The sequence below is a fragment of the Apium graveolens genome, chromosome 3, assembly GCF_009905375.1.
Source record: "Apium graveolens cultivar Ventura chromosome 3, ASM990537v1, whole genome shotgun sequence".
In the NCBI taxonomy this organism is placed as follows: Eukaryota; Viridiplantae; Streptophyta; class Magnoliopsida; order Apiales; family Apiaceae; genus Apium; species Apium graveolens.
The window spans coordinates 13,858,779-13,883,058 of NC_133649.1; the positions used below are offsets into that span (position 1 = coordinate 13,858,779).

The window sequence follows — 24,280 nt, forward strand, 5'->3', positions numbered from 1 at the left end:
ATTGTTACACAAGAACAAGAGAATGATTTCTAGTTGATTGGATTTAACATTACAAACTAGAAATTGTGGTCTTGAATTAGCAGATAAGATGAAATATTTGGCTGCTTTTTCTCTCTGTATGTTCTTGACTTCTTTTCTGTTGAATTGTTAATTCTTGAATGGCTGCTTCTGTCTTTTTAATCAATCGACAAAATAGAATGAACTGGAATGACAATCCCATAGCTGGTAGGACTTTCAGTGAGACTATCCTTTGAACTAGCAAGACAATCTCAACAGCTAGCAAGACTTTCTGTATGACAATCAAATGAACTAGCAAGACTATCAGAATGAACTAGCAAGACAATCTCCTCCCAATGTAACTTTCGGTGAGACTATTGAAAATGGCCTGGCATGACAATCGGTATGACAATCCTGATTGTCATGCTAGTTCATTTTCAATTGTCTTGCTGATTTAATGCAAATTTTAATCCAATTAAAATTCTGAAAAACCTTAATATTAATTCAGAATTAATTAATCAATTAATTCAATTAATCAATAAATTAATCTTTGCAGATATAATTTATTTTCTTAATTAAATTATATGACTTAATTAATTAATAGAGAATTAATACTAATCTTGACCAGCAACCATTCTTCTGAAAATCTTCTGAAAATCACTATCAAATATGAATCAATTCCACCACTTCAATGTTGACACTCGATGTACTGTCTGGTTCATGAGTGACTAACTTCCGTGACGTTTCTTCATGTCTTGACTTTGACACTTTGATTTTCTTCAGATTAAATCCTTGTAATTATCTGATACCCTGACGAGATCTCTGTCACTTGATTAAATCCACAATCTTGATTTACATCACTGAGGCTTGATCAATTTCTTGAACTTCTTCCAGTGAATTAATTCCTCAAGTATGTAGATGAACCTTGTCTCTGAATCCTTTGACAGATATTACTTTGCGAGATCTCTTTGACGGTAGATCCACTATTTACTTATTACATTCTTATTTGAGTTGAGTTAAATCCTCAAATATACAAATAGGCTATGAAACATGCCTTACAGAAATGATTAACGAATAAAGGTCGACAACGATTAGATACATTGTATGAATTTCAATAATAGAAAACAATTCATGTCTGACCTATATCAATACGACCAACTCTATAATATATTCTAAAAAACATAAATCCCATTTGACATACCTATACCATGAATATAACAAACTTGTACTGATACTTTAATACGATGTCACTGAAGTTGGACGAAGACATTTTCGATTCCAAATACAACAAGTTCATTTACCTTACACCCATAAATATCGAACTTACATAAATTAAAATTAGTATCGACATATCTTTAATTCAAAATTACATATACCCAAAATATCTATCATAACTAGAATAATTAAAGACTACAAAAATATAACTGTAAACATTACATAATAATTCATCACTCAACGATATAAAAAATCAATTTGTGTAATCTAATTCGAGTGATATTTTTTGTACAATTCAAATAAATTGTAAAGGATTATCCATTTTATTTACTAACAAAACTCGCACAAACTTAAATTTAAAAATAATACCCCCTACATTACGAAATATTACTAGAAAAGGGTTCGTGCCTTGCACGATCAATTATGCTAGTTACATTAAACAAACCTGACTCATCTAAGAATTAATATTATTATAAAAAAAACAAGATAAAAGTAAAAAAGAGGACCCCCGATCGGTGGATAAAGTACCACATAAGGGGGAGTACGAAGGCGTCTAGGCGACTAATAAAAGAGGGAGAAGAGAGTTTTTTTTAAGATCACGGGAGAAGTACAATATTGATTTTAGGGTGTCGTCCTCAAATGTTGGCCCAAATGTCAGTATTTGGGTGAGAATGACATTCAATGCCATTTTGTGAAAAGATAACCCCTAATATCACTCCAAAATGAAGTCTCGCCGACCTTTTTGTTATTTTATAAATAACGCAGTTGCGTGTGCCGTTTTTCATTAATTTTTTTTTATTTTTTTAAATAAGAAAACAATTTCAATTAGTGTTTTTCAAAGGCAAAACACAAAATCGTGTTTTGTTTTCATGGCAAACGTAGCGTTTTGCATATATTTTTTTATTTTTTGTTTACTCAAAATGTTCGATAATATTATGTTTCCAAGTTTAAGACATTATTTCAAGGGGTGTTCTGTTCGTATTTTATATTAATCTATATATATTTTAAAATTTTCAAACCCATATTGAGAATTACTGAACCCAAAAATATTATAAATAGTAATAATTATAGTTTGGTAGGGACTCAAGGCCCTAAACCAAAACCCTAGATGCCCTAAACCACATATTAAATTAGGGTGTAGTAACTAAACCCTAAATTAGTGTACTTTTTATTAATTTATTTTTTAATATTTTTAAAACCTAAAAGAGAACCGTAAATTCTAAAATGTTAAAAATTGTTAAATTATACATGATCAAAATTTAATACTTTTAAAACTTAAAAGGGAATTATTGAAAGCTAAAAATTTAAAATTGTTGAATTAGGGTCCACGCTCAAATTTTAAAAAAATAATTTAAAATTTTAATATTTTTGAAACCCAATAAAAATGTATGAAAATATAGAATAGTAATTAAAAATGAATAAAAATATTTTTTAAATCGTATTTTATTATTAAAACGTAACATTAAGTATAATCTAGGGTCTTAAAGTGTGACTTAAAATTAAGCAATAAATTAAAAAAAAAAAAGAATGGGTTGAAAACATGACAAGAGATGTCGTTTTCTTTATATACCGAAAGTGATTTCAGGTTAAATATCGATAACGTTAATATTAATAAAAAATTATATAAAAAGACGTGATTTCAGATTTGGTTATAAAGTGACGTTTGAGATCATCTTTTTATTGAGAGCCAATTGTCTCAATTTATCTCAGAATCGTGACATTTGAGACATGTTTTCCTTTCCTCCATTTGCCAAAAAATAAATAAAATGAAATGTTGTATTTTGGTTCAAAAAATAAAATACAGTCTATGAAACTAAATACAAAATTGAGGAGAGAATTCTGTAAATAATATTACAGGAGAGAATAGAAAATATTATTATTGATTTTGACCAGTGTTTTAAAAATCCCCGTTTTTTAAAAAAATTTCTAATTAATTCCCGATTAATCCTTAAAAAATATTTGACCGATCTATTTTTTGAAATCCGATTATGAATTATATATTTCATAATAAATAAAATAAATATATTAAATATTATTAAAATATTTAAATATATCCGATTTTTGTTCCGATTAATCTCTACGATTAATCCCCGATTTGCCGATTAATCCTTAATCGGTACCTGAACCGATTAGTACCGATTACCGATTTTTAGAATCATGATTTTGACATTTTTTTAATTTAATTACAAGTTGCTAAGAAGCGTTGTCGTTTTGACATCGCAGTCTCCATCTCACGCTTACCTCTCCGTAGCTCAAACCGTGCAATCATTCTCCGATCGCACTCTCCGGCGACTCTATCTTTCTGGCGAACCTTTCCGATCTCGGTAAGACTCCTGTCAAATTATTATCCACTTATCTTGCATATGCTCATCACAATTTAACCTATCAAACCCAAGAATACACACACACACACATTTATGTAAGTACGTAATTGTGCTTCGAAAACTAATACAAAATCAATACCTCAAACAATTGATGTGATTTTGTAAAAATATAATTTAGTGTTATTTTATCATATATTTATTGAGCATTTTAAATTCTCAATTGCTTGCGATTGTTTTAGTTGTACCAGTGATTTGTGTTGGTTTAGTAATAAGAGGTTGTTTTAATGTTTTATTTTGGTTTGTTATCGAACTTTCGAGATTTTGTTTTGAAATGCCGTGCAGAGTTTATGACTCGGGGCATCTTTAGAAGACTATAGGCTGATTGCGGAACTGAGTCCATGGCTCTGGTCAATGTGATCCATTGCTGTCTCAATTCTATCCGACAAGTAAGTTGTATTATCAATGTATCACATATTTGTTTTGTTGTGGTGTGATAGCTTTTTTTTGGATATTATGAAATTTGTTACAATTGATTTTTCATATAATATGTGAATATGAAGCAGTTTAATTTGATCTATGTGACTGTTATTAATAGTATGATTTCCTAAAATGTTGAAATTGGCATTGCTGAAGAATTTGACCGTCATGCGTCATTGTTCAGATATCGGAAGATCTAAAAGATGCAATTATTTATTTAGATGCTGGATGTACAGAGAGTTTCCAGCTTCTCGGGGCATTTCCTTTGTTACTGGAACTTGGTGTTCATGCTGTTTGCAGCTTGGAAAGTATGTCTCCCCTTGACGTGGTGAGCATTTTCATAATGTTACATTATGTTTTATTAGACTATTACTTAAAGTTAGTCTCAAATTACTAATTGTTGGAAGCTCTATGAACCTTGAATTTGAAGTAAAAACTGATTGTTAGGGACCTGCTATTAGCTTATAACTCTTAATGCTAGGATTAGAAACTATGACATGCTTTTAAGATTTCATTTTAGTGCTGTTCCAGAATGTTAAGTATGGAAATGTTATCTTGTTGTTTATGGTGAGATCCTTTCTTTAGGTGGCTGGTTGGAACTCTCAACTTGATCCCGCAAGGAAAATTGTAGTCATCACCACACGTCTTCTGAGTGATGCACATCGTTACATTTTACGTTGTCTAAGCACCCATCAAAATGTTTGTCGGTGCACAATATATACGTCCATTTCAGAGGTACGTATGATTAATGTATACACCAATAATTTTAGGAATTTCACTATTGTTGCTAGTAAGCATGATATTATTACAAGTGCTCTTCATAATAGTAAGCAGATCCACTCTTATGATACGGGTCTTGTGTTAGGATTGATGAATACATTCTTGAAACATATGCACAATTGACATGTGCGGGTCAGCAGGTGTGACTTTGGCTTAGCTATTAGTAGATCTTTGTCCAAAACTTGCTTTATTACAAAATATTTCATTATTATTAACATATGCTTTTGTTAATTAATCAATCTTTTAGATTTCGTTCTTACATTCGTCTCATTTACTTTTGTTGATCTGGATATTTTAGATACTAACCTGATTAGTGTGCATTTGTACTATAGGCGCAAGTTGTATTTTAATATTAGTCGATGCCTGGTGGATTCTGCCATTCAGGTCTCTCCAGTACTTACACAGCCTAAATGTTTGCTGGCATTGTATTCCAATTCTTATTAATTGGTTTGTATATCTAAAAATAGGTTACAACAGAGTCTCATTTTCTTTTCCAACGGTCATAACAATACATTTTGTTGTCTACAAAATTTTATTTTTTATACACACACATATAAATGCAGGTTGCCCACTCAACATATCCTGATTCCCCTCTAGGGCCAGACGCTTTTCACGAATATGAAACTTTACTCGTTCAAGACTATATGGAGCTAAACAAGAGATCAGAGACAAAATCTGGACTGACAGGAGATACTGAGCTGAAGGAAGGTCTCATAGAAGAGGAAGGGTGGGCACAACTATCATCTATTGAAGAAGATATTTCAAACTTTGCTTCCATTTCAAATGTTGGAGACTCATCAGAAAATGCTCAAATATTGCATGAAGAATCTGAAGAACCAAAGTTGGTTGTTTCTGTGCTTCACTTCCCAATGATTCTGTGTCCCCTTTCACCAAGAGTTTTTGTCTTGCCTTCGGAGGGAACAGTAACTGAAGCATACTTATGTTCCCAACATGAAAGTTCCATTAGCCCTGGATTGCCATCATTAGGTACCAAGTCAGGTTCTGATAGTGAGGATATCCCTCCTGGGGCATCTCTCACTGCACAACTTCTGTATCATCTGGCCATTAAGGTAAATTAATTGTTTGCAAGTAACCTTTTTCCCTACCACCAAATACTAGATCTATGAATGATTGCTTATATTGATTTTTATTGTCAATTTTTTGACTGCTGGTGAATCCTTTTCTATTATCTAAAAGAAACCTTTCAGAATTATTCATTTGTGTATTATTTTGCTGAACAAGGCTTTTCAAGTTGATATAATTAAAATGCTCCGGATTTCATTTCATTTCTTTTACTGTAGATGCATTGAGTGCCTAAAATTTAATCCTCGAGTCACAGAAGCCTAATGCTCAAGGTCAAGGAGTAGCATTGTATATCTTACAAAAAGTTCTGTTAACCACTATTAATATATATTTAGGACAACAGGTGGAGTTTATCATGAGGTTTTAGAAATGTAAGGTACAATGAATTCCCTAACGAAGAAGTACATGATTTTCCTTTTTTACACTGAAAACTGAAACCACCACCCTGGTTTACACAATTTTTGCTAGTTGCCATGGCTAAAACCAACGTATAATATTCGCGAAGGGGGAGACTAAGTGAGGTTGTTAAATTTTAATAATTTATGCTAATAACCAAAATTAGCATTAAAATTAAACAAGTAATTATGTCTTTCTTTTGCTAGCCATCGTTTGTTTCTTCAATTTTTCTAGCGGAATACAGCCTTTTGTGGTCTAGAAAACCTCTCATACATTGTGTCCTGAAATACTGATAAAACGCCTGCTTTAGCTGATAGCAGTTAACCTTGCTTCCTTGTCTATATGACAGCCCCATTTAGTTTCACATGCTAAACAATGGGTGGTGACATGGTGGTTTACTAATTATAGGTTTATCATCTAAATTTTTACCCTTTCTATGTTCCTTCTCCCTCTAGCATTTTTGTTTTCCCAAACTTGTTATACAGGCCATACTTGTTGATGTCCTTCGTAATAAAGTAGCCTCATAATAGGATTATGATAGCATGTTTTTTACTTCTTGTAGATGGATCTGAAACTGGAGATTTTTTCTCTTGGAGGTTTATCGAAAACCATCGGAAAGCTTTTAACAGATATGTCTAGTCTTTATGACGTAGGTCGTCGTAAACGCTCAGCAGGATTGTTGCTCATTGATCGTACCCTTGATCTGCGTACCCCATGCTCCCATGGAGACTCACTCGTTGATCGTATATATTCATCCTTGCCTCGGAGGCAACACAGTTCTTCCGGTCAAAGTAAAGGCTCTCAATCTCAACTGAAAGATGGTCCCGTGAAGCTAAGACGTGACCCCCTTGATGTTAAGATTCCATTAGCAGATATTCTAAGTGAAGAGGATTCCAGTACAGACAATTTTGGGCTGTTGAATGGTGTTGATGCTTTTCTACGAGGATGGAATTCTTTTAAATCAGATTCTCCGATAAATGAATTAATTGATCTCAGTAAAAAATGTCAGGCTGAGAACTCTATTTCTTCAGATGGTGAGGTATTTAGTGGATCCTTTGTCTCCACCGACAGTTTTCATGGAACCCCATATTTGGAAGCCTTGCTGGATAGAAAAACAAAAGACGGGACTATGCTGATAAAGAAGTGGCTTTTAGAAACTTTGCGAAAAGAAAATTTGTCTGGTAAATTGAAGGTTCGTCCTGGTTTTCCTTCAAGATCTGATCTGAGAACTATGATAAAAGCACTGGTCAAAAGCCAGTCTTCTTTAATTAGAAACAAAGGAATTGTCCAAACAGCAGCAGCGACGTTATATGCCATGGAAGAAAGCCATTCTGCTAAATGGGATGCATTTGCCAGTGCTGAGAAAATATTAACTGTAAATGCTGGAGACACCAGCCAGAGCCTTGCTGCCCAAATGAGTGACCTTATCAACAAGAGCTGTTTACTGCAATCACAAGGAAATAAGCCTGGTACATTATCACAGGGACTTATTTCCTTTCAAGATGCTTTGCTCCTTATAATCTCTGGATATATATTAGCAGGTGAAAACTTTCCTACATCGGGATCTGGTGGGCCATTTTCATGGCAGGAGGAACACTTCATGAAAGAAGCCATTGTTGATGCAGTTCTTGAAAATCCCGAAGTAGGAAAGTTTAAGTTTCTTCTTGGGCTTGCTGAAGAACTTGAAGCTAATATAGAAAAGAATAAAGTGAAGCAAACAAATGAAGAGTCTTCAGAGCAAATTGATGACTTCGATGACGATCAGTGGGGTGCTTGGGGTGACGAAGATAATAATAAACAGGAAGTTTATAGTGACATGCAGCTGAAGTTAGATTTGCGTGATAGGGTTGATAATCTATTCAAATTTCTTCACAAGTTATCCGGTTTAAAGACAAACATATCATCGATACTGGGCCCGGAAAGTAACTATAGTGGAGATCTCTATTCTAGTAAAGGACTGTTGCATAAAATTTTAACAAGGGTCTTGAGCAAGTATGATATACCTGGTATGGAATACCATTCCTCTACTGTTGGGCGACTCTTTAAAAGTGGGTTTGGAAGGTTCGGGATAGGACAGGTAAGCTTAAAACCATACTTTTATTCTTTAGAATGTGGTCATTCTTTGATTGCCTATATAGTATATATGCTAATATTTCTTTTAAATTTTGTAGGCGAAACCAAGTCTTGCTGACCAAAGTGTTATTTTGGTCTTCATTGTAGGCGGTTTCAGTGCTGTTGAGGTTTAAAACTTGAAACTCTTACATATATATGTATTCATAATTTTGGACTTTCCTTCACCAAAATCCCACATTCGAAATTGTAAATTTTTGTTTAAAAGGAAACTAGGTTGTATAATTTGTACAACACAGATATCTCAGTTCGTTCTTGCTCTCTAAGACATTTGTCCTTTGCCAATCTAATTGTGACAGGTTCGCGAAGCTCAGGAGGCACTGTCAGAGAGCGGAAGGCCGGAAATAGAACTAATGCTTGGTGGAACAACTCTTCTAACTCCGAATGATATGTTTGAGCTACTTCTGGGAGAGTCCAGCTACACTTAACTTAAACCTGTAACTATCAGCGGCATTTTGCAATTCTTCAAGAGAAGGGGAACCTGTTATAATTCACTTGAAGTTGATAATACATGTAGACCGAATATAGTACTTGTACTGTGTAACAGGATGGGAGTAATTGGTCATGGTCAGTTCATCGTTACCTCTGAAGTGACAGTGTAGATAGCAAGTAGAATCTCCAAGCACCTTCAACTTAATTAATACCGTTCAAAGAATTAGAGTTATATATCATTGATAGAGCTAGTCATAATCTTGTTCTTACTGTTAAACACCTTATAGAGACTGTCAAACTGGTGCTGTCATTATACAACTCGACGCGGGGTATAAAAATAAAATAAGTGCAGATTAGTATTACAATTTTTGCAAGTAAAATCTTGAGAACAAATAAAGTTTTTTTTTTAAAAACAGAACAAATAATATTATCCTTTTAATACAATATTCATTAATCCTAATATTGCCAAAGTGTAAAAAACCAAATATAATAAAGCGCTGAGATTAATTTATTGTTGTTTTAGGTTCTGAATTTCGCCTATTAGAACATTTGTTTGAAATAAATTTGAGTATATTTCTCATTTCTAGCATTATATGCCGTGTTCCTAAAACAAACAAAAAAAAATCTGAACTAATTCTATTTTTATATTAACATAAAAATGTATCAAATCTATTACCCTAAATTCACAAAAAATCAAAAAATTCAAAATTATTTATTCTAAAATCATTACATACTTTTCTCCTCTCTCTCTCTTAGGTCATTACATTTCGTAAAACCCTTTGTACTAAAACCTTCATTCATCTGAAGCTCTGAACCAAATCAATGGCGGCCATCAAACACCTCATCTCTCAATCTCGTATTAACTCCTTCACACTCACTCATCTTCTCCGGTCCCACACTTCTTACAGATCACTCTGTTCCCAAATTGATTCTCCACCACCACCAAATCCTAACCCTAACCCTACCGAATCACAACCTGAAGAAGAACCTTCTAGATTCCCCCAACCAGTGGTCCCACAATCCATTTCTTACCCGGTCAAACCCAAACCCGAACAACAAGATCCGAATTATAATCAGAATAATCAGAACCAACAATTTCAGGGACAAAATGATGGGGACAATGCGGGGATGTGGAGTCGAGAGGACTTTCGTTATGTTAAAGATATGGAGTCTACGGTGTCGTATCCGAGTCGAGTTGCTCCGTTGCCTGAGGATAGGAAGTATGAGAGTAATGAGAGTGAGGAGAATTTGGAAATGCGCAAGAGGGAGAGTGAGGAGAGAGTTAGGAAGAGAGTGTTTAGGATTTACGAAGAGGAGAAGCTTCCGTTTCCTACTTTGATTAAACAGGAAGGGGAGAAGACGACGAAGGAGAAGGTTGTTTATGATCTTAAAGAAGCTATTCACCTCTTGAAGGTTTGTGTTTGATTCCGACTATGTTACTTTGTGGTTGAATTTCGAATTTTCCTGTAATGTGTTGTATATGATTTGATGATTAGAAATGGCTTGTAAAAAGTGAATTCGTGATTTTAAGTTGAGAAGTAATATAGAATTGTATATTTTAATTAGATTGGGGAATATATACTAAACACGGTGCTGTGCTGCTCGAATGCACAGTATTTATATAAATTTAATTTGATCATGTTAGTCATTGGTTGGCAAATGTTAAGATTAATTGAACGGACATTTAGTACTCTAGTGTAACCTAGACATTGCTTGTAAAAGGAGAGGTCAGTTATCCAGCTACCTATAGGGGCTACATAACAAGTAATAAGAAATCAAACTAGAGCTGTTATTTGACTCTGCTCTGTTTGGCTTTCAATGTACTTGTGGCTCTCCTTGTCTCCTTCAATAGTAATCCTATATTAGTATTTATTAATCTTGGTTGTTAGGCAAGCGCTACCTAAACTATATACAGATTGGTCCGAGTCACAAAATTTACAGAAAACCATTCTGGAATTTGGATGACCTGTAATTTAATATTGTTTGCATGAATATATACTTCTATCCTTCCTATTTTTTGATTAGTAACTGCAAATCTGTATTCTTTCTAGTGATTTTACAGGCTAATACCAAGTGTAAATTTGATGAAACTCTGGAGGCACATGTAAAGATGACCCCTGACCTGCGTCGAACTGATCTTGTAAGTACTTCATCTCGAAACAGTTAGAAAATTAAGCGTGTTAAATGTTCATAAAAAAACATGGCTTTTTTCCTGTTGATGCAATGGATGATAAACTTCAAAGTATAGTTCTACTTCTACCATTATTTTGCTTGACACACATATCATTTCTGCAAACTGTTTGTTATTTTTATCCTTTTTCTAGAAGACTCATTCATCTAATTAAATTTCATTTAATTTTGAGTTTTTGACTCTAATAATTAATGGCTTACCAATAATCTCCACAAGACAAAGTGTGTGCTTATGTTTGTCTTACATTGTGTGTGGCTTTCTAGCAATGATGTACGTAGAAGTAAATATGTTGTACATATTTTGTAAGCTTCACAAGCATATATTCTGCTTGTTTGGACATATTTAGTGTGAAGATTTCAGTAGGAATGTTGGTGTTTTGATGTGGTTTAATGCTTGCATAGGTAGGGGGTTATAGATTTTTTTGCAGGGTCAGTGTTTCTTATATATTTTTGTTATACAACTGCAGAAACTTATTGGTACTGCATCTCTTCCGCATGGTACTGGAAAGGTACATACTGTCTTTGCTGAAGTTAAAAGGATTGGTATATGCTCATTTGATGTATTACTGATATGCCTATGTATATCAGCCTGTTCGGATTGCTGTCTTTGCTGAAGGAGGTGCTGCAGATGAAGCCAGGGCTGCTGGAGCTGATATTGTTGGCGGGGAGGACCTAATTGAGGGTATCAAAAATGGTAATTACACTAGCCTCGTGGACCATATTTGGTGATTTTAGTTTGTATTTTGATAAATGGTGAATGGCTGTTAATTCTGTGCACATTCTTTTGAACTACTAATTTTATGCAAGATATCATTAGCGGCTTAGTGCTATGTTTATTTGAAGAAAAAGGAAGTAGGAAGTTGCCTCTTTAGAACCTAGAATCCCGAGGGGAACTATAGTTGAATTCTTTTTTGACTTAACAAAGAGGATGCTTAAGGTTTTCTTTTTCACACTATATCTGCAAGAGAGATGCGTTATCAATATGTTTAGCTAATAAGTTGCTGAATTAGTCATACTTTGAGGATTGAGATATTAGTGCCAACATTTCTGCTCCGAATCGTTCTTTGATTATCCGTAAAACGTAGTATTTTATTCTATAATGAAGTTGGCTATGATTGGTCTGTGCAGACAAGAATGCTTTTCTATTTCCTTGGTTTTCCCACTTTACATCGTTAAGACTTAGTAAGGGTCACAGTATATTTTTTCTTTGTATTCCAACATGGTACAAGAGAGGGACTAGTTTTTAGTTTTCTCCATGTGCACTTTTCTTTGTTTCATGTCCCACTGTCAACCTTTTTTTGTGTCAAAGCTGTCTATTTACTTTGTGGTAGCCACTTTGAATTTGGCAATAAGTTCCTTTACCTTCCACGATAAACTCTAATAATTGCCGGTTGATTTTAGATCACTGAAATTTGTTCCATTAAATGCGAGTCTGCGACATGCGACCCCAGTAATTTGGCATGAGAAACGCTATATCAAATATGATCTTTATCTCGGAGTTTTCCAGAAAATGGAAAAAAGAAATGTAAATAGAAGTGATGACAGCTTTTTATGTTAAAATCCCTACTGTGGTAAATTAACAGGCTAGTAATAAGAAAATTTACACCTCTTCTACTCTGTCCAACAGTTTCCCATAGTCCCATCTCCCTTTTCAGAAGGACTGTTATAATCATTCCATGCTGTTGTTTACTACTCACCGAGTCTTGTTTACTAATCATCGAGACTATTGAGAGGTAGATGCTATCTTTATTTTGTTCTTCTGATTTGCATGGTCTCAGTGTAGATGCCCACGTATGACTGATTCATGTAGACCCTGCAATTATTTCCAGAGGCTGTTCTTCTTATTCAAAGTTTACATTTTGAACTCGGTTGAACTTATTATGTCTATATGAATGCAGGCAGTATTAAGGTTGATTTTGACAAATGTATTTCAACCCCTCAGTTAATGTCTAGGGTTTCAAAAGAGGTTTGTAACATAAGATTCTCTTAACTTTGCTATTAGTCATATCATTTATTTGTAGTTAAGATCTGCAACATTTTTTCCGTACAGATATCAAAAATTCTTAGGCGTTCTACTCCAAATGCCAAGGTGAGTTTCTGACCTTATACATTCCACTTTCGGCCTTTAAGTGATTTCTAACTTTGTGATGCACTTATACAGGACGGTACTGTGACTACTGATCTCTCAAGGGTGGTTAGAGAAGCAAAGCAAAATGTTAATTTTAGAAAAGACAAGTCAGCAATTGTGCATGTAGGCCTCGGGAAGGTACAATGTTTTCCTCGAAATTTGTTTTGAAACAATGATAAACAATGCATTGTTCATTTATGTTTACAATTCAACAGATAAGTTTCTCAGAAGATGCATTACGTGAAAATGTTGGTGCTTTTGTGAATGCCCTCTTGCTTGCCAAGCCAGCTGGATTAAAAAAGAGTAAGTAGTGCACAATTTTTTCCCATATTCAATAAAATGCTAAAAACGGGTTTCCTTGTAGTATCGTGGAGATAATCATTAAGGTAAGACTTGAAATTATTGCAGAAGTAGGTGATCTATATGTCTCTGATGATATATAGTCTAATGGTTCTTCACTGCCAATAAAGATGCATGTAATATAGTCTGGGCAGATTTTTGGTGCAAATATTATAATCTAGAAGATTAACTGTGTAATATTTTTTTAGAGATTTATATTTTGTGAAAGTGTATAGTTTGGTTAGTTTAATACCTCCTAAGTTGGTCGGGTCTTAGATCCTAGGTAGGATTCGTGTATTACTGTATTACTAATATTTTGAGTATTCTTGCAACCTAAATACCTATTGCCATCAAGCTAAGCAGTCCAGCCTCTGCTAGTAATTCAGTCTTAGACTTAGTGGAGGCTACAGAATTCATAAAGCTTTCCAAGTATTAGTAATGCTAAAGTATGTGCATACATTCCTGAACAGTTTACTATTTTGACAAGTTTTTTAGTATTAACGTAATTGTTTTTTTAAAACTATTCGTTGGGACAGAAGAAGTAATATTTTACCACAATCTGAACCTTGTTTGGGTCAATTTTCCTTCACTTGACAAAAATGCTACCATTTAATTATACAGGTTCAAAATTTGCCGGATATGTTGGCACTTTTCATTTATGCAGCACGGTAAGTCAGTTTGCAGTGATTGAGTGCAGTCATATTAAGCTCTAATATTAATATTGTCTTGGGATCTTAATTGAAATACAAAATCATGGGAATGTGCAGATGGGCCGGTCTTATCCGATCTCTATTCAATCATTATCAATAGCGGCAGATCGGTACAACAAAACGCAAATGAGGTGACCTGGTGCCGATAAATGGAATTAATCTCTCACTTTTTTCTCTTTTTGTTGTATTTCATTCTCTTTAATTAGAATATATATACTACGAAGCTGGTCTTTCTTTTCATTGAAGGGATTAAAATATCTCTGGTCTTGGTGTAACAAGAGGATATTAATTTAGAATAACTCCGAGGCTAATATTTTTGGTCATGTTCCCGTTAATTTGGGACAGCTAGTTGTCATATTCATGTTTATTATGTGATGAATAAATACTAGTGTATTATCTTGCAATTACTCCTGTACTGGCAGGAAAAAACAGATGGTTATAAAAGATGAAAGTAGGATGATCAGTTGTAGCTTGTGATGTGTAGGGACAGGGGAATAGGAAATGCGTATACATGGAGATTATGATCAAAGCAATAACTGAACTTCACATGTTATTATGCTTTTGTATTTGTTTCTGTTAGAATTGAGACCCTGTCACGAAAACACTTGGACTCACTTGCAATGACACTGTACACTCGTGACTCTCCGCAAAAATGTTTCTAACCATTATCCAGATTCTAGATACCCTTTCCATTTTTTAAAGCTCAAGTGGTAAATGCTCGGTGAATTTAGTAGGATCACACTTTTTTTTTAACAAAATAGGATCGTACTCTTTACATTTTACAAGTTATTTTATGTAATCCGAATGTTTCTCTTGATATCAATTTCACTTTTTGTGTGAAGTCTATAATATTATGGTCAAGCCTCGATAAATAAATACCGTTGGGATCAAAATATTTTATTCATTAATCGAGATTATTCATTTATCGAGAATTAAAAATATATTATCTATATTATTTTAAGGTTGAAAGAAAATTATTATTTGATGATATTATTCGTTTATCGAATATTTATTTATTACTGTTCTACTGTATGTAAAATGGGATTTGATTGTAAATCGACAAAATACGAAAATAACACATATGTTAACTCAATCCCAAGAAAATGAGATTTCCCATCAAGTGTTGTACACTTTTACTATTGAATATGAACTTATAACTTTTATTAAATCTGGAGTCGAAAATTAGTATTCTCTTTAAAAATGGACATGAACCAAACTCAACCTTTTTAGGGTTTACATAACGATACTTTTAGTTCAAGAGCAAAAAGTAACAAAAATACAAAATTACCCCTGTCAGCACAATCATAACTCATAAGCAAATAAGAAATAATACGAGGGCACTTTTATTTTTATTAAATTTTTACTCTGAAAGTTAGATTATTACTCTGAAAATAACACCGCTCTCCTTTTATTTTTGATCACCGGATCTAAATTCTAAGATCTTACTCCTTAGTTTTTATTAGGAAAAAAAGTAAATGATAGACATGTAAAATAGTTTCATCTCAAAATTGTAATAAAAATTTTGGAGGTAAAATATATAAATTTATATTTTGTTCCTTTTAAAAACTCGGGAGCACGATTAAAAATTAAAGTAAAACTATTTTACTTAACTTTTGTCTGCTTTCCACATTTTTTAAAATCGGGAGGAAAAGTTAAGTAAACACAATCCAATAAGTAAAGGTAAAAATAAAATCCAAACAAAAGAAGAAAGAAGAAATAAATAAAAATAGTATTTCCCGCGCACAAGACAAAACCCCCATAGTCACACACAACACAAGTAGAGAATGAAGTTGAATTAGGCATTAGCATTTAGCTACCACTATAATAATAAAATTATACAGTACAGTACTAGCCAGTGAAACTACAGCACCAAGGTTGCATCAATTACTCAATTGGCGCTCACACATTTTTCTAGGGTTTGTTTGATTTGTTTGTTTAATTAACAGAAAGGGGGTGGGGCATGGAAGGTGATGAAGAAATGTATAGAAACAGGAGCAAAGAGAGAGCAGATCTGATTATAATATTTGTAGTTGCATCTCTAGCCCTCACTGCTCTGTTCGTTGCCCTCAGTTACTATTGCTACATTTCTAACAAACTCTCCAAACGCCGCTCTTTAAATCATCCTCAATTTACTCACAGTGAGCTTACTTCCATTATTTCTTCCTGTAGTTTCTCGATTATTTTCTGCGTATTTCCTTTTTCCGTTGTTTGTTTGTATCAATTTTTATTTTGCTTTTCGAGAAAATTAGGAATGATAAAATTATCTTCAGTTTAGGACCTACTAATTATTGACACACATTTCGGATAAATAAGATGTAGGGTACGTTTTTTAGTTGCTTGGCATATGATCAATTTATCACTATTGGACTAATTTCATTAACATTTTAATGGTTTTTAATTTTTGCACATACATTTCCGCTCACGAATACGGTGGCTCTTGTTGTTATTGGAAATGATATATATGATGCTGCTACTTTACTGAGCACACTAGAACGAATACGGTGACTAACATGAATTGGGGGGGGGGGATAGGACTCTTCACGAATTTAGTAGATAAAGGATTAGTGTCTGTTATGAATGATTGTAGCTCTTGTTGTTCTGGTGACTAGTCTCTCGATTCTGTCAAATGGATTATTTGGAGAAAATCACGATACTTGCATTTTTATTACAATCATGTACTGGCGATTGTATTTTTAGGAATTATTATTTCTTCGTGATTAACGCTTTGATGGGTAAAATGACTATAGGTGAAAGAGGAGATTCTTTAGTCCTTCTGTAACTAATATTTGATGTCTTAAACAGAAGGGACTGACTCTGAAGATAATACCAAAGCTTATGTAAATGTTCAAGTTACTACTGAGAAAGGACTTCAGCTCTTCACTTTCAAACAGCTGCATTCTGCCACTGGTGGTTTTACTAAATCCAACTTAATTGGACATGGTGGGTTCGGGTTAGTATATCGAGGAGTGCTACAAAACGGGAGAAAGATTGCAGTTAAAGTGATGGATCGAGCTGGAAAACAGGGTGAAGAGGAATTCCAAGTAGAGGTTATGACTCACTTCACCTTCTTTAATATTGTTTTTTTATATATTTTTCTAGTACGTTTGCTAGTTAAATTATCTTGCAGTATATTTTTTGTCATAAACTTAAAGTGGCTGAATGAATTTCAGGTTGAATTGTTGAGCCGGTTACGTTCCCCGTATTTGCTGACTTTGGTGGGCTACTGTTCTGAGAGTAACCATAAATTGCTGGTCTATGAGTTCATGGCAAATGGTGGTCTGCAGGAGCACTTGTATCGAATTGGTGGTGAGTTGGTTATTGTTTTTTTTCAAAAGCTTTCTAAATTCTATAACCAGGAATAATTTCTCAATGTAACAGATGTTTGATGGTCTAGATATTCTTCTTCGATAAGATGATTTGAACTTTTTATAGCCTGGAACACGTTTGGTCTTTGATTATTTGATAGTTTTATAGATGAATTGGGAGGTAAATAGTTTAGTTGTGTGATGGTGTATTAAGAGGAGAATAGGAGCATTGTTTACAAAAGAAACTGAAAGATAAATGACTAAATGATGAAAGTTTTAACTGAGTCTATGTGTTGAGTCAGCTTTACTTGAATCAAATTTAAGTTTCAAGTATGGCAAATTCAAATTAAGTGATCTTGCAAATTGCATTAGAGGATATTTGCCTCCAGCAAAGTTCCAAACTTGTAGTCCTTATATGTCATATATATCATCGTTCTCAAAGTTGTGTTGGTTTAACTAGATGATTTAGCAGTCTGTACTCAGCATAAAATTGGTCCGTGGTGGTTTTATTTGTTGTGTTAAGGTCCAATATGGCAATTCAAGTTAGTATACAAAGATAATAAAGTCATTCTATATGAGGAGGTAGTTAAAATTTGATTACCCTAATCACTGGAGTAATTATGACAATGTTTTTCTCAAACGTTCAGGTTCTAGTGCTGTTTCTTCATTGAAGTGGGAGATCCGGCTGAGAATAGCTTTAGAAGCAGCCAAAGGTTTGGAATATCTCCATGAGCATGTTAGCCCTCCCGTCATTCACAGGGATTTTAAGAGCAGCAACATTCTCCTGGACAGAAACTTTCATGCTAGAGTTTCTGATTTTGGGTTGGCCAAGCTTGGATCTGACAAAGCTGGTGGCCATGTGTCTACTAGAGTGTTGGGTACCCAGGGATATGTTGCCCCGGAGTAAGTACTAATTCTTGTACAGATCGATTCTCTGTGATATTGTTTAATTGTCTAAAATGAGGATTTGCATTATGCAGGTATGCATTAACAGGCCATCTGACAACAAAATCAGATGTGTATAGCTATGGTGTTGTTCTCTTGGAGTTGCTTACGGGCAGAGTTCCAGTTGATATGAGGAGAGGACCTGGCGAGTGTGTTCTTGTAGCTTGGGTAGGTTCCTAATTAATTTGGCTAACCCTGTTGACCCACTATAAAAGTTTGACTTCTTAGCACAAAGTGACTCTCTTCTGTTGGTTCATTTGATTTTATGTTCTGAATTATTATTTAATTGGCATAATTCTCTTGTTTCTCCTAATAAATTATATTCAAGTTTTCCCCGGAGCTAAACCTTCTCTACTTATATCTTGCTATATGTTTTACAATAGGCTTTGCCGCGGCTCACTGATAGAGAGAAGGTTGAAACAATTATGGATCCAAAACTGGAAGGTCAGTACTCTATGAAGGAAGTTGTTCAGGTGGCCGCTATAGCTGCAATGTGCGTACAACCAGAAGCAGATTACCGGCCACTAATGGCAGATGTTGTACAGTCTCTGGTCCCTCTTGTGAAACAGCACAGGCCTAATATCAAGGTAGGCAACAGCTCTAGCTTCAATACTACTCAATCTCCCAAGTCATCAGACTTTAGCAAAGCTAGTGCATAAAGCAAATTAGACTTGATGTTTAGTTTTCTAATTACTGATCTTTTAGCATATTGTAATATATTTGTGCATCGGCACAAAATGATGAACGGTTTGCTGCATATATAACCTGTCATCAAGTGAAATGAAGGGCCGAAACCCTGACGGCCATAAACTTGGTCAGATCTTTGTTAGTTTATTACCAATGTGCTCTTCTTTCTTTCTATTTCATTTTAAATTAGAGGGAGTCGTTGGGTTAAATGTTTTAGTTATTCTAGCATGTAACATCAATCTAAATTCTATCATATCCTAATTAAACACCTTGTCAAGGTATCCCTGTCTTGTTCCTTTGACTTTTTACATCGTTATTTAACACGAAGCAACTTGATTCTAGTTGTACAACCATGTCAGTGTCTTGCATTTGGCACGTTCTTCGTCTTCGTCGAAGATTACTTGCAGTACAAACATATCGATGATCTCATTGTTTGAAGAACTGATCAAAACAGCCGGAAGAAGAGGGGGATAACAAAAAATAATGGTTTTATATTATAATTTATTCATTCATAATTGTAATCACTTTAAAATACTAAACTGTGTAATAATTTATGTAAGAGATAATAATAAATCTGTCACCGACATGATCACCTAGCACGTTATACTAACTTAGAAATGTAATTCAGGTTTGGCTTGGCTGTTCGTGACCTCACCGGCTCGAACTTGTTTAGACATTGTTGGACCAGGACAAGACGGCCCAAATAAATTATAGTTAGAATAATTACAATACATTATGTAAAGCCCAAGAAGGCCCACATTATAAGGATGGAGCCCATTTGGGACTTAGTATAAATAAAAGACAACAATCCCATTTGAAGGGGTTGGCAAATTAAGCAAAGAAGATCATCTCCTAAAATTATAATCTAATAGTAATAATATTATTGGAACATCATTTGACGCTAGAAGGAGGTTTGCTTTAACAAGATCCAACCAGAAGATGATTGTAGAAGAGCTTGATCCGGGAACCGCCGGACCTACGCAGGTAAAGGAGTTGACGACAGAAGTTGCCGCCGACCCCTCGACCCACGGCGATCGCGAGCTCCCTAAACAACCGACATTGAAGCCGAAGTGTCTGTTCCCTCCATCTGAGGCTCCTCCAGAAGACCAATTTCTGGGCTTGAAGGACTCACTCCAAAGGGATAGAAAAAGAAAGATTGTATCGGATCAGCGTTTTAGAATTCAAACATCTAAAGGAAAGAAAGTTCTCTCAAGCGACATGCGGTTGCATTTGGAAAAGAAAGAAAGGTTAAAAGCCCAAAACCAAGAAAATCCAGAAGACTCACTTGATTCAGATGAAGAGCTCGAGTTCCTAGAGCATGAAGCTCAAAGATTGCAGGCCAAGCTTGAGCGAAAGCGCGAGATTCGCCGTCTTCGTCGAGAGCTCCAACAAGCCCAAGTTCAAAATGAGGGTCGAGACGATGAATTTTATGACGAGGACGATGCCGAGTACGAGTATGAACCGTCGGCAGAATCGACATATTCACAACCACGCGAACGTCGACAAAGGACAGTGTCATCTGCCGACGTTTCGCGTCAAACGGAATCCACGGAATCCATATCTCATGAGGAATTCGCTAAAATGCAGGAGGAAATCGCCCAGATGCGTACCTTGATGAGAAATCAGGAAGACTTTGAAACCGTCTCCGAAAGCCCCCTATCATTAGTGCTCGAGAAGGCGCGCATCGACATGACGTTGAAGACACCTGCTCTCGATCATTTCGACGGATCCTCGGACCCATTAGCATTCCTAAACACATTCGATGGTCGCATGGCTTTCTTCGGCCATTCGGAGATCGCTAGGTGTCAGTTCTTCTCCACGTGCCTCCAAGGCACAGCTCTGCGATGGTATAGTAACTTGCCACCTCGGTCAATCGACTCGTGGACAACTCTGAAAAGCAAGTTTCAGGCCCGATTTTCTAGCAACTACAAAGGAATCAAAGTTACAGCATCCTTGATGACAATGCACCAACGCTCTGGCGAAAGTCTAAGAAGTTTCCTAACTAGGTTCAGAGAAGAGATAACAGAAATTCCAGACTTAATAGAACAGATGGCTGTCAATTTCCTGACAGCCGGCATCGATAAGTCTAGGCATGGCCTCCTTTTAGAAGAGATCTTTGAAAAAAGGCCGAAAACTTTGCAGGCCGCGTTCCAGATCATAGAACACCGAATGATGCTTCAGGAAGCGGTAAGTTGTATACAGTCTCCACGGAGGTCATCGAAATATGAACGACGCCGAAGTTACAGTCCACGTTCCCCCGCGAGGGAAAGGCGCCGAGAGCGCCGTAGGTCTCCTCCACCACGCACTTCGGACCTTCCCCCGAGGGATAGAAGGGAAAGAGATTGGCAATCCCATAACCGATCGGAAAAAGAATTCACTAAACTCAACACCGAAAAAACGGCAATTTTGGCGGTGTTAAAAATAGAACCGGATTATCGCCCTCCAAGGCCCAAGAAACCAGGAAGACCCCCAAGCTCCAGATATTGTGAATATCATGAAGACACTGGTCATACAACGGAGCAATGTTTTCAGCTTAGCAACCTCATCGAAGGAAAAATTCGTCGAGGACAACTAGTCCATTATGTGCAGCACGATGATGAACCCAGACGCCACCATCGAGGCGAAGACGATCGGGTAATCGACGTTATTTTTGGCGGCGTAGCCGCCGGAGGCCTTTCCCACAACTCTCGCAAGATTTATGCTCGAGAAGTCTTTAATGTCAATCCCTCGACAGCTAAACGCCCTCGAACGAATCCCTCCCCAATCATCTCTTTCTCCGATGATGATTATCGTCCCGGTCTCATCGAAGGCCATCAAGATGCCCTAGTCATCACAACACGTGTGGGAAACAACACGGTTAAGAAAATGCTGGTCGATAATGGTAGCTCTGTCGACGTGTTATATCATCACGCTTTTTCCCGAATGGACATAGGAGATCGAACACTTGAGAACTCCCGAACCCCGTTATACGGGTTTACAGGCAATGAGGTTCACGTGGTAGGAACCATCGACATGCCAGTACTTTTCGGTTCCCCACCCTGTCAGATTTGGAAAATGGTCAAATTTCATGTGATTAGTGCTTCCTCAAGCTTTAACGCTATTTTGGGACGAACAACGATCACCGCACTCCGAGCTATAACATCTATCTCCCATTTAAAAATGAAATTCCCCACAGATTTCGGCGTGGGAGAAATGATTGGTGATCAGGTAACAGCAAGACAATGCTACCTAACCACAGTCTCTCCAAGGAAGAAAACAGAGGAAGAGTTAGAAGTCAATCAGGTACTTGACATCGACCCAAGAGAATTGATCGACCCATCCACAAGCAATTCATGCTCCCCTCTCGAGGAAACAGAAGATATAGAAGTATTGGAAGGAAACCCCGATAAAACAACAAGAATTGGCAAGAATCTCTCATCAGACCTCAAAAAAGAAATCACAAACCTCATCCGGGAATTCTCCGATATTTTTGCTTGGGCCCCAACAGACATGCCTGGCATCCCAGAGACCATTGCTCGACATTCGTTGCATATCAGTAGGGACACCAGGCCTGTGCGACAGAAACAACGCATATTCTCAGCCGAGAAAAGAGCAGCCATCGACCAAGAGGTCAACAAACTCCTCCACGCCGGTTTCATCGAGCCCGTGCAATTCCCCACATGGATATCAAACGTGGTTCTGGTCAAGAAGAGCAATGGGAAGTGGAGAATGTGCATTGATTACTCAGATGTGAATAGGGCATGCCCCAAAGACTTTTACCCTTTGCCCAACATCGACCAACTCATCGACGCCACAGCGGGAAATGAACTCCTGTCCTTTATGGACGCCTTTTCGGGATATAATCAAATAAGAATGGATCCCCATGACTGGCAACAAACCGCTTTCATCACTCACAGGGGAGTCTTCGGATACAAAGTAATGTCCTTCGGGTTAATCAACGCGGGCGCTACTTTTCAGCAGACGATGGATAAAATTTTCTCCTCGCAGATAGGGAAAAACATGCTAATATACATTGATGACATGATCACAAAGTCAAAAGTTGCCTTCGACCATGTGTCAGACCTTCGAGAAACGTTCACCAACGCAAGGGCAAGTAACATGCGACTGAACCCTACAAAGTGTTCCTTCGGCCTTACTGCAGGAAAATTTTTGGGGTTCCTGATTACCCAGAAAGGCATCGAAGCCGATCCAGCTCAGATAAAAGCTACATGACCGAACATGAAAACAAAGGTACATGCACATAAAAAAAAAAGAGAAGGGAATGCACGTACCCGCCCAGCCCGGCTCTTACATCGATCAACAAGGTCCTCACGCTTCCTCCCATCATAAGCAACCAAATCCTGAGGTAAGTTAAAGAGATTAAGTGCTCTCAAGGGCACGGTTGAACCACCCGTCCATCGCTCTGTGGGCTGGATCTCGACCCTCATCACCTCTTTCTTCGATCGAGGGTCGACGGTCTTTCCATAAACCCTTTCCCCGGCAATGGCCGCAGTTTTGTTCACAACCTCGACTCCGCCCCCCCGTCCTTCAACAACTACCTCATCATCTTCCCTCTGAAATCGCTTTCGAGGATTACCTTCCATGCGGACGAGATCTGAAACAACCCTCTCATTGTCTTCAATTACCTTGTTCCCCTGGTCATCTAGCAACTCAATTGAAACTGAATGAGGAACCCCCGACGGTCCAGCCCTGGCCGCATCAGCAGGCTTCCTCGCGGCACGCTGCAGCAACAACATCACTGCCTTGTCCATTCCTCCTCGAATCCCACCGTCTAAAACCTTTTTAAGTGAAGCGCCTTCCACTATAAAGAAATAAACAAAACAGCAAGTCAGCCACCATATATATAGGCACTTACGAAAATTAAAATAAGCAAGAGCCGACGATGACAAGTACAAAAACTAATACATCAACAAAATAAGGGCAATAACAAGTAAAACATCCCCCTTACAATCGTGCATCTCCAAAAAACCAGAGTCCTTCAAATCTAAGTGTGTATACCACGTCCTCGTCCCATGAAACTCATCGAGGTAGGCAGTATCGTGCTTCTCCATGTTATTTAAATAATCAATCGTGCCCTGACTAACTTTCCCGCAAGGCTTTACAAATTCCAAGTCAGGACCCCCAACGTACAGCCATTGGGAG

The 24,280-nt window shown here is 36.4% G+C and overlaps 4 protein-coding genes across 5 annotated transcripts; all 4 read left to right on the forward strand.

The window, feature by feature from the left end:
* Positions 1–3,415: 3,415 nt before the first annotated feature.
* Positions 3,416–9,094, forward strand: LOC141711748 (sec1 family domain-containing protein MIP3). Its single transcript, XM_074514422.1, has 8 exons — positions 3,416–3,536; positions 3,879–3,982; positions 4,198–4,341; positions 4,599–4,748; positions 5,357–5,863; positions 6,835–8,349; positions 8,444–8,512; positions 8,702–9,094. Exons 2-8 carry the CDS (start codon positions 3,935–3,937, stop codon positions 8,828–8,830), a joined length of 2,562 nt encoding a protein of 853 aa, XP_074370523.1. The 5' UTR covers positions 3,416–3,536; positions 3,879–3,934; the 3' UTR covers positions 8,831–9,094.
* Positions 9,095–9,565: 471 nt separating this feature from the next.
* Positions 9,566–14,605, forward strand: LOC141711749 (uncharacterized). The gene is made up of 10 exons (XM_074514423.1): positions 9,566–10,247; positions 10,897–10,974; positions 11,492–11,533; positions 11,613–11,718; positions 12,923–12,990; positions 13,075–13,113; positions 13,186–13,290; positions 13,368–13,455; positions 14,113–14,159; positions 14,259–14,605. The coding sequence occupies exons 1-10, from the start codon at positions 9,657–9,659 to the stop codon at positions 14,334–14,336; spliced, it is 1,242 nt and encodes a 413-aa protein (XP_074370524.1). The 5' UTR covers positions 9,566–9,656; the 3' UTR covers positions 14,337–14,605.
* A 1,352-nt stretch (positions 14,606–15,957) lies between these two features.
* Positions 15,958–19,288, forward strand: LOC141711750 (putative serine/threonine-protein kinase PBL7). 2 transcript variants are annotated; one of them, XM_074514425.1, is made up of 6 exons: positions 15,958–16,339; positions 17,007–17,248; positions 17,372–17,507; positions 18,154–18,409; positions 18,487–18,619; positions 18,835–19,288. In XM_074514425.1, exons 1-6 carry the CDS (start codon positions 16,162–16,164, stop codon positions 19,108–19,110), a joined length of 1,221 nt encoding a protein of 406 aa, XP_074370526.1. In that variant the 5' UTR covers positions 15,958–16,161; the 3' UTR covers positions 19,111–19,288. The 2 variants fall into 2 exon arrangements, with proteins under 2 accessions (XP_074370526.1, XP_074370525.1); XM_074514424.1 differs by having other exon boundaries at positions 15,959–16,339; positions 17,004–17,248.
* A 789-nt stretch (positions 19,289–20,077) lies between these two features.
* Positions 20,078–23,300, forward strand: LOC141713904 (uncharacterized). The gene is made up of 2 exons (XM_074517467.1): positions 20,078–23,227; positions 23,280–23,300. Exons 1-2 carry the CDS (start codon positions 20,078–20,080, stop codon positions 23,298–23,300), a joined length of 3,171 nt encoding a protein of 1,056 aa, XP_074373568.1.
* Positions 23,301–24,280: the final 980 nt, after the last annotated feature.

Excerpts from the sequence above, each read along its gene's own strand:
- LOC141711748 (XM_074514422.1), top strand. The coding sequence starts at position 3,935 with ATGGCTCTGGTCAATGTGATCCATTGCTGTCTCAATTCTATCCGACAA. Across the intron at positions 4,342-4,598 it reads GTATGTCTCCCCTTGACGTG|GTGGCTGGTTGGAACTCTCA; the intron begins GTGAGCATTTTC and ends TCCTTTCTTTAG. Across the intron at positions 8,513-8,701 it reads GCGGTTTCAGTGCTGTTGAG|GTTCGCGAAGCTCAGGAGGC; the intron begins GTTTAAAACTTG and ends TAATTGTGACAG.
- LOC141711749 (XM_074514423.1), top strand. The coding sequence starts at position 9,657 with ATGGCGGCCATCAAACACCTCATCTCTCAATCTCGTATTAACTCCTTC. Across the intron at positions 13,114-13,185 it reads GTTCTACTCCAAATGCCAAG|GACGGTACTGTGACTACTGA; the intron begins GTGAGTTTCTGA and ends GCACTTATACAG. Across the intron at positions 13,456-14,112 it reads GCCAGCTGGATTAAAAAAGA|GTTCAAAATTTGCCGGATAT; the intron begins GTAAGTAGTGCA and ends TTAATTATACAG.
- LOC141711750 (XM_074514424.1), top strand. The coding sequence starts at position 16,162 with ATGGAAGGTGATGAAGAAATGTATAGAAACAGGAGCAAAGAGAGAGCA. Across the intron at positions 16,340-17,003 it reads TCATCCTCAATTTACTCACA|AAGGGACTGACTCTGAAGAT; the intron begins GTGAGCTTACTT and ends TGTCTTAAACAG. Across the intron at positions 18,410-18,486 it reads CAGGGATATGTTGCCCCGGA|GTATGCATTAACAGGCCATC; the intron begins GTAAGTACTAAT and ends TGCATTATGCAG.
- LOC141713904 (XM_074517467.1), top strand. The coding sequence starts at position 20,078 with ATGATTGTAGAAGAGCTTGATCCGGGAACCGCCGGACCTACGCAGGTA. Across the intron at positions 23,228-23,279 it reads AAACGTTCACCAACGCAAGG|GAAAATTTTTGGGGTTCCTG; the intron begins GCAAGTAACATG and ends GCCTTACTGCAG.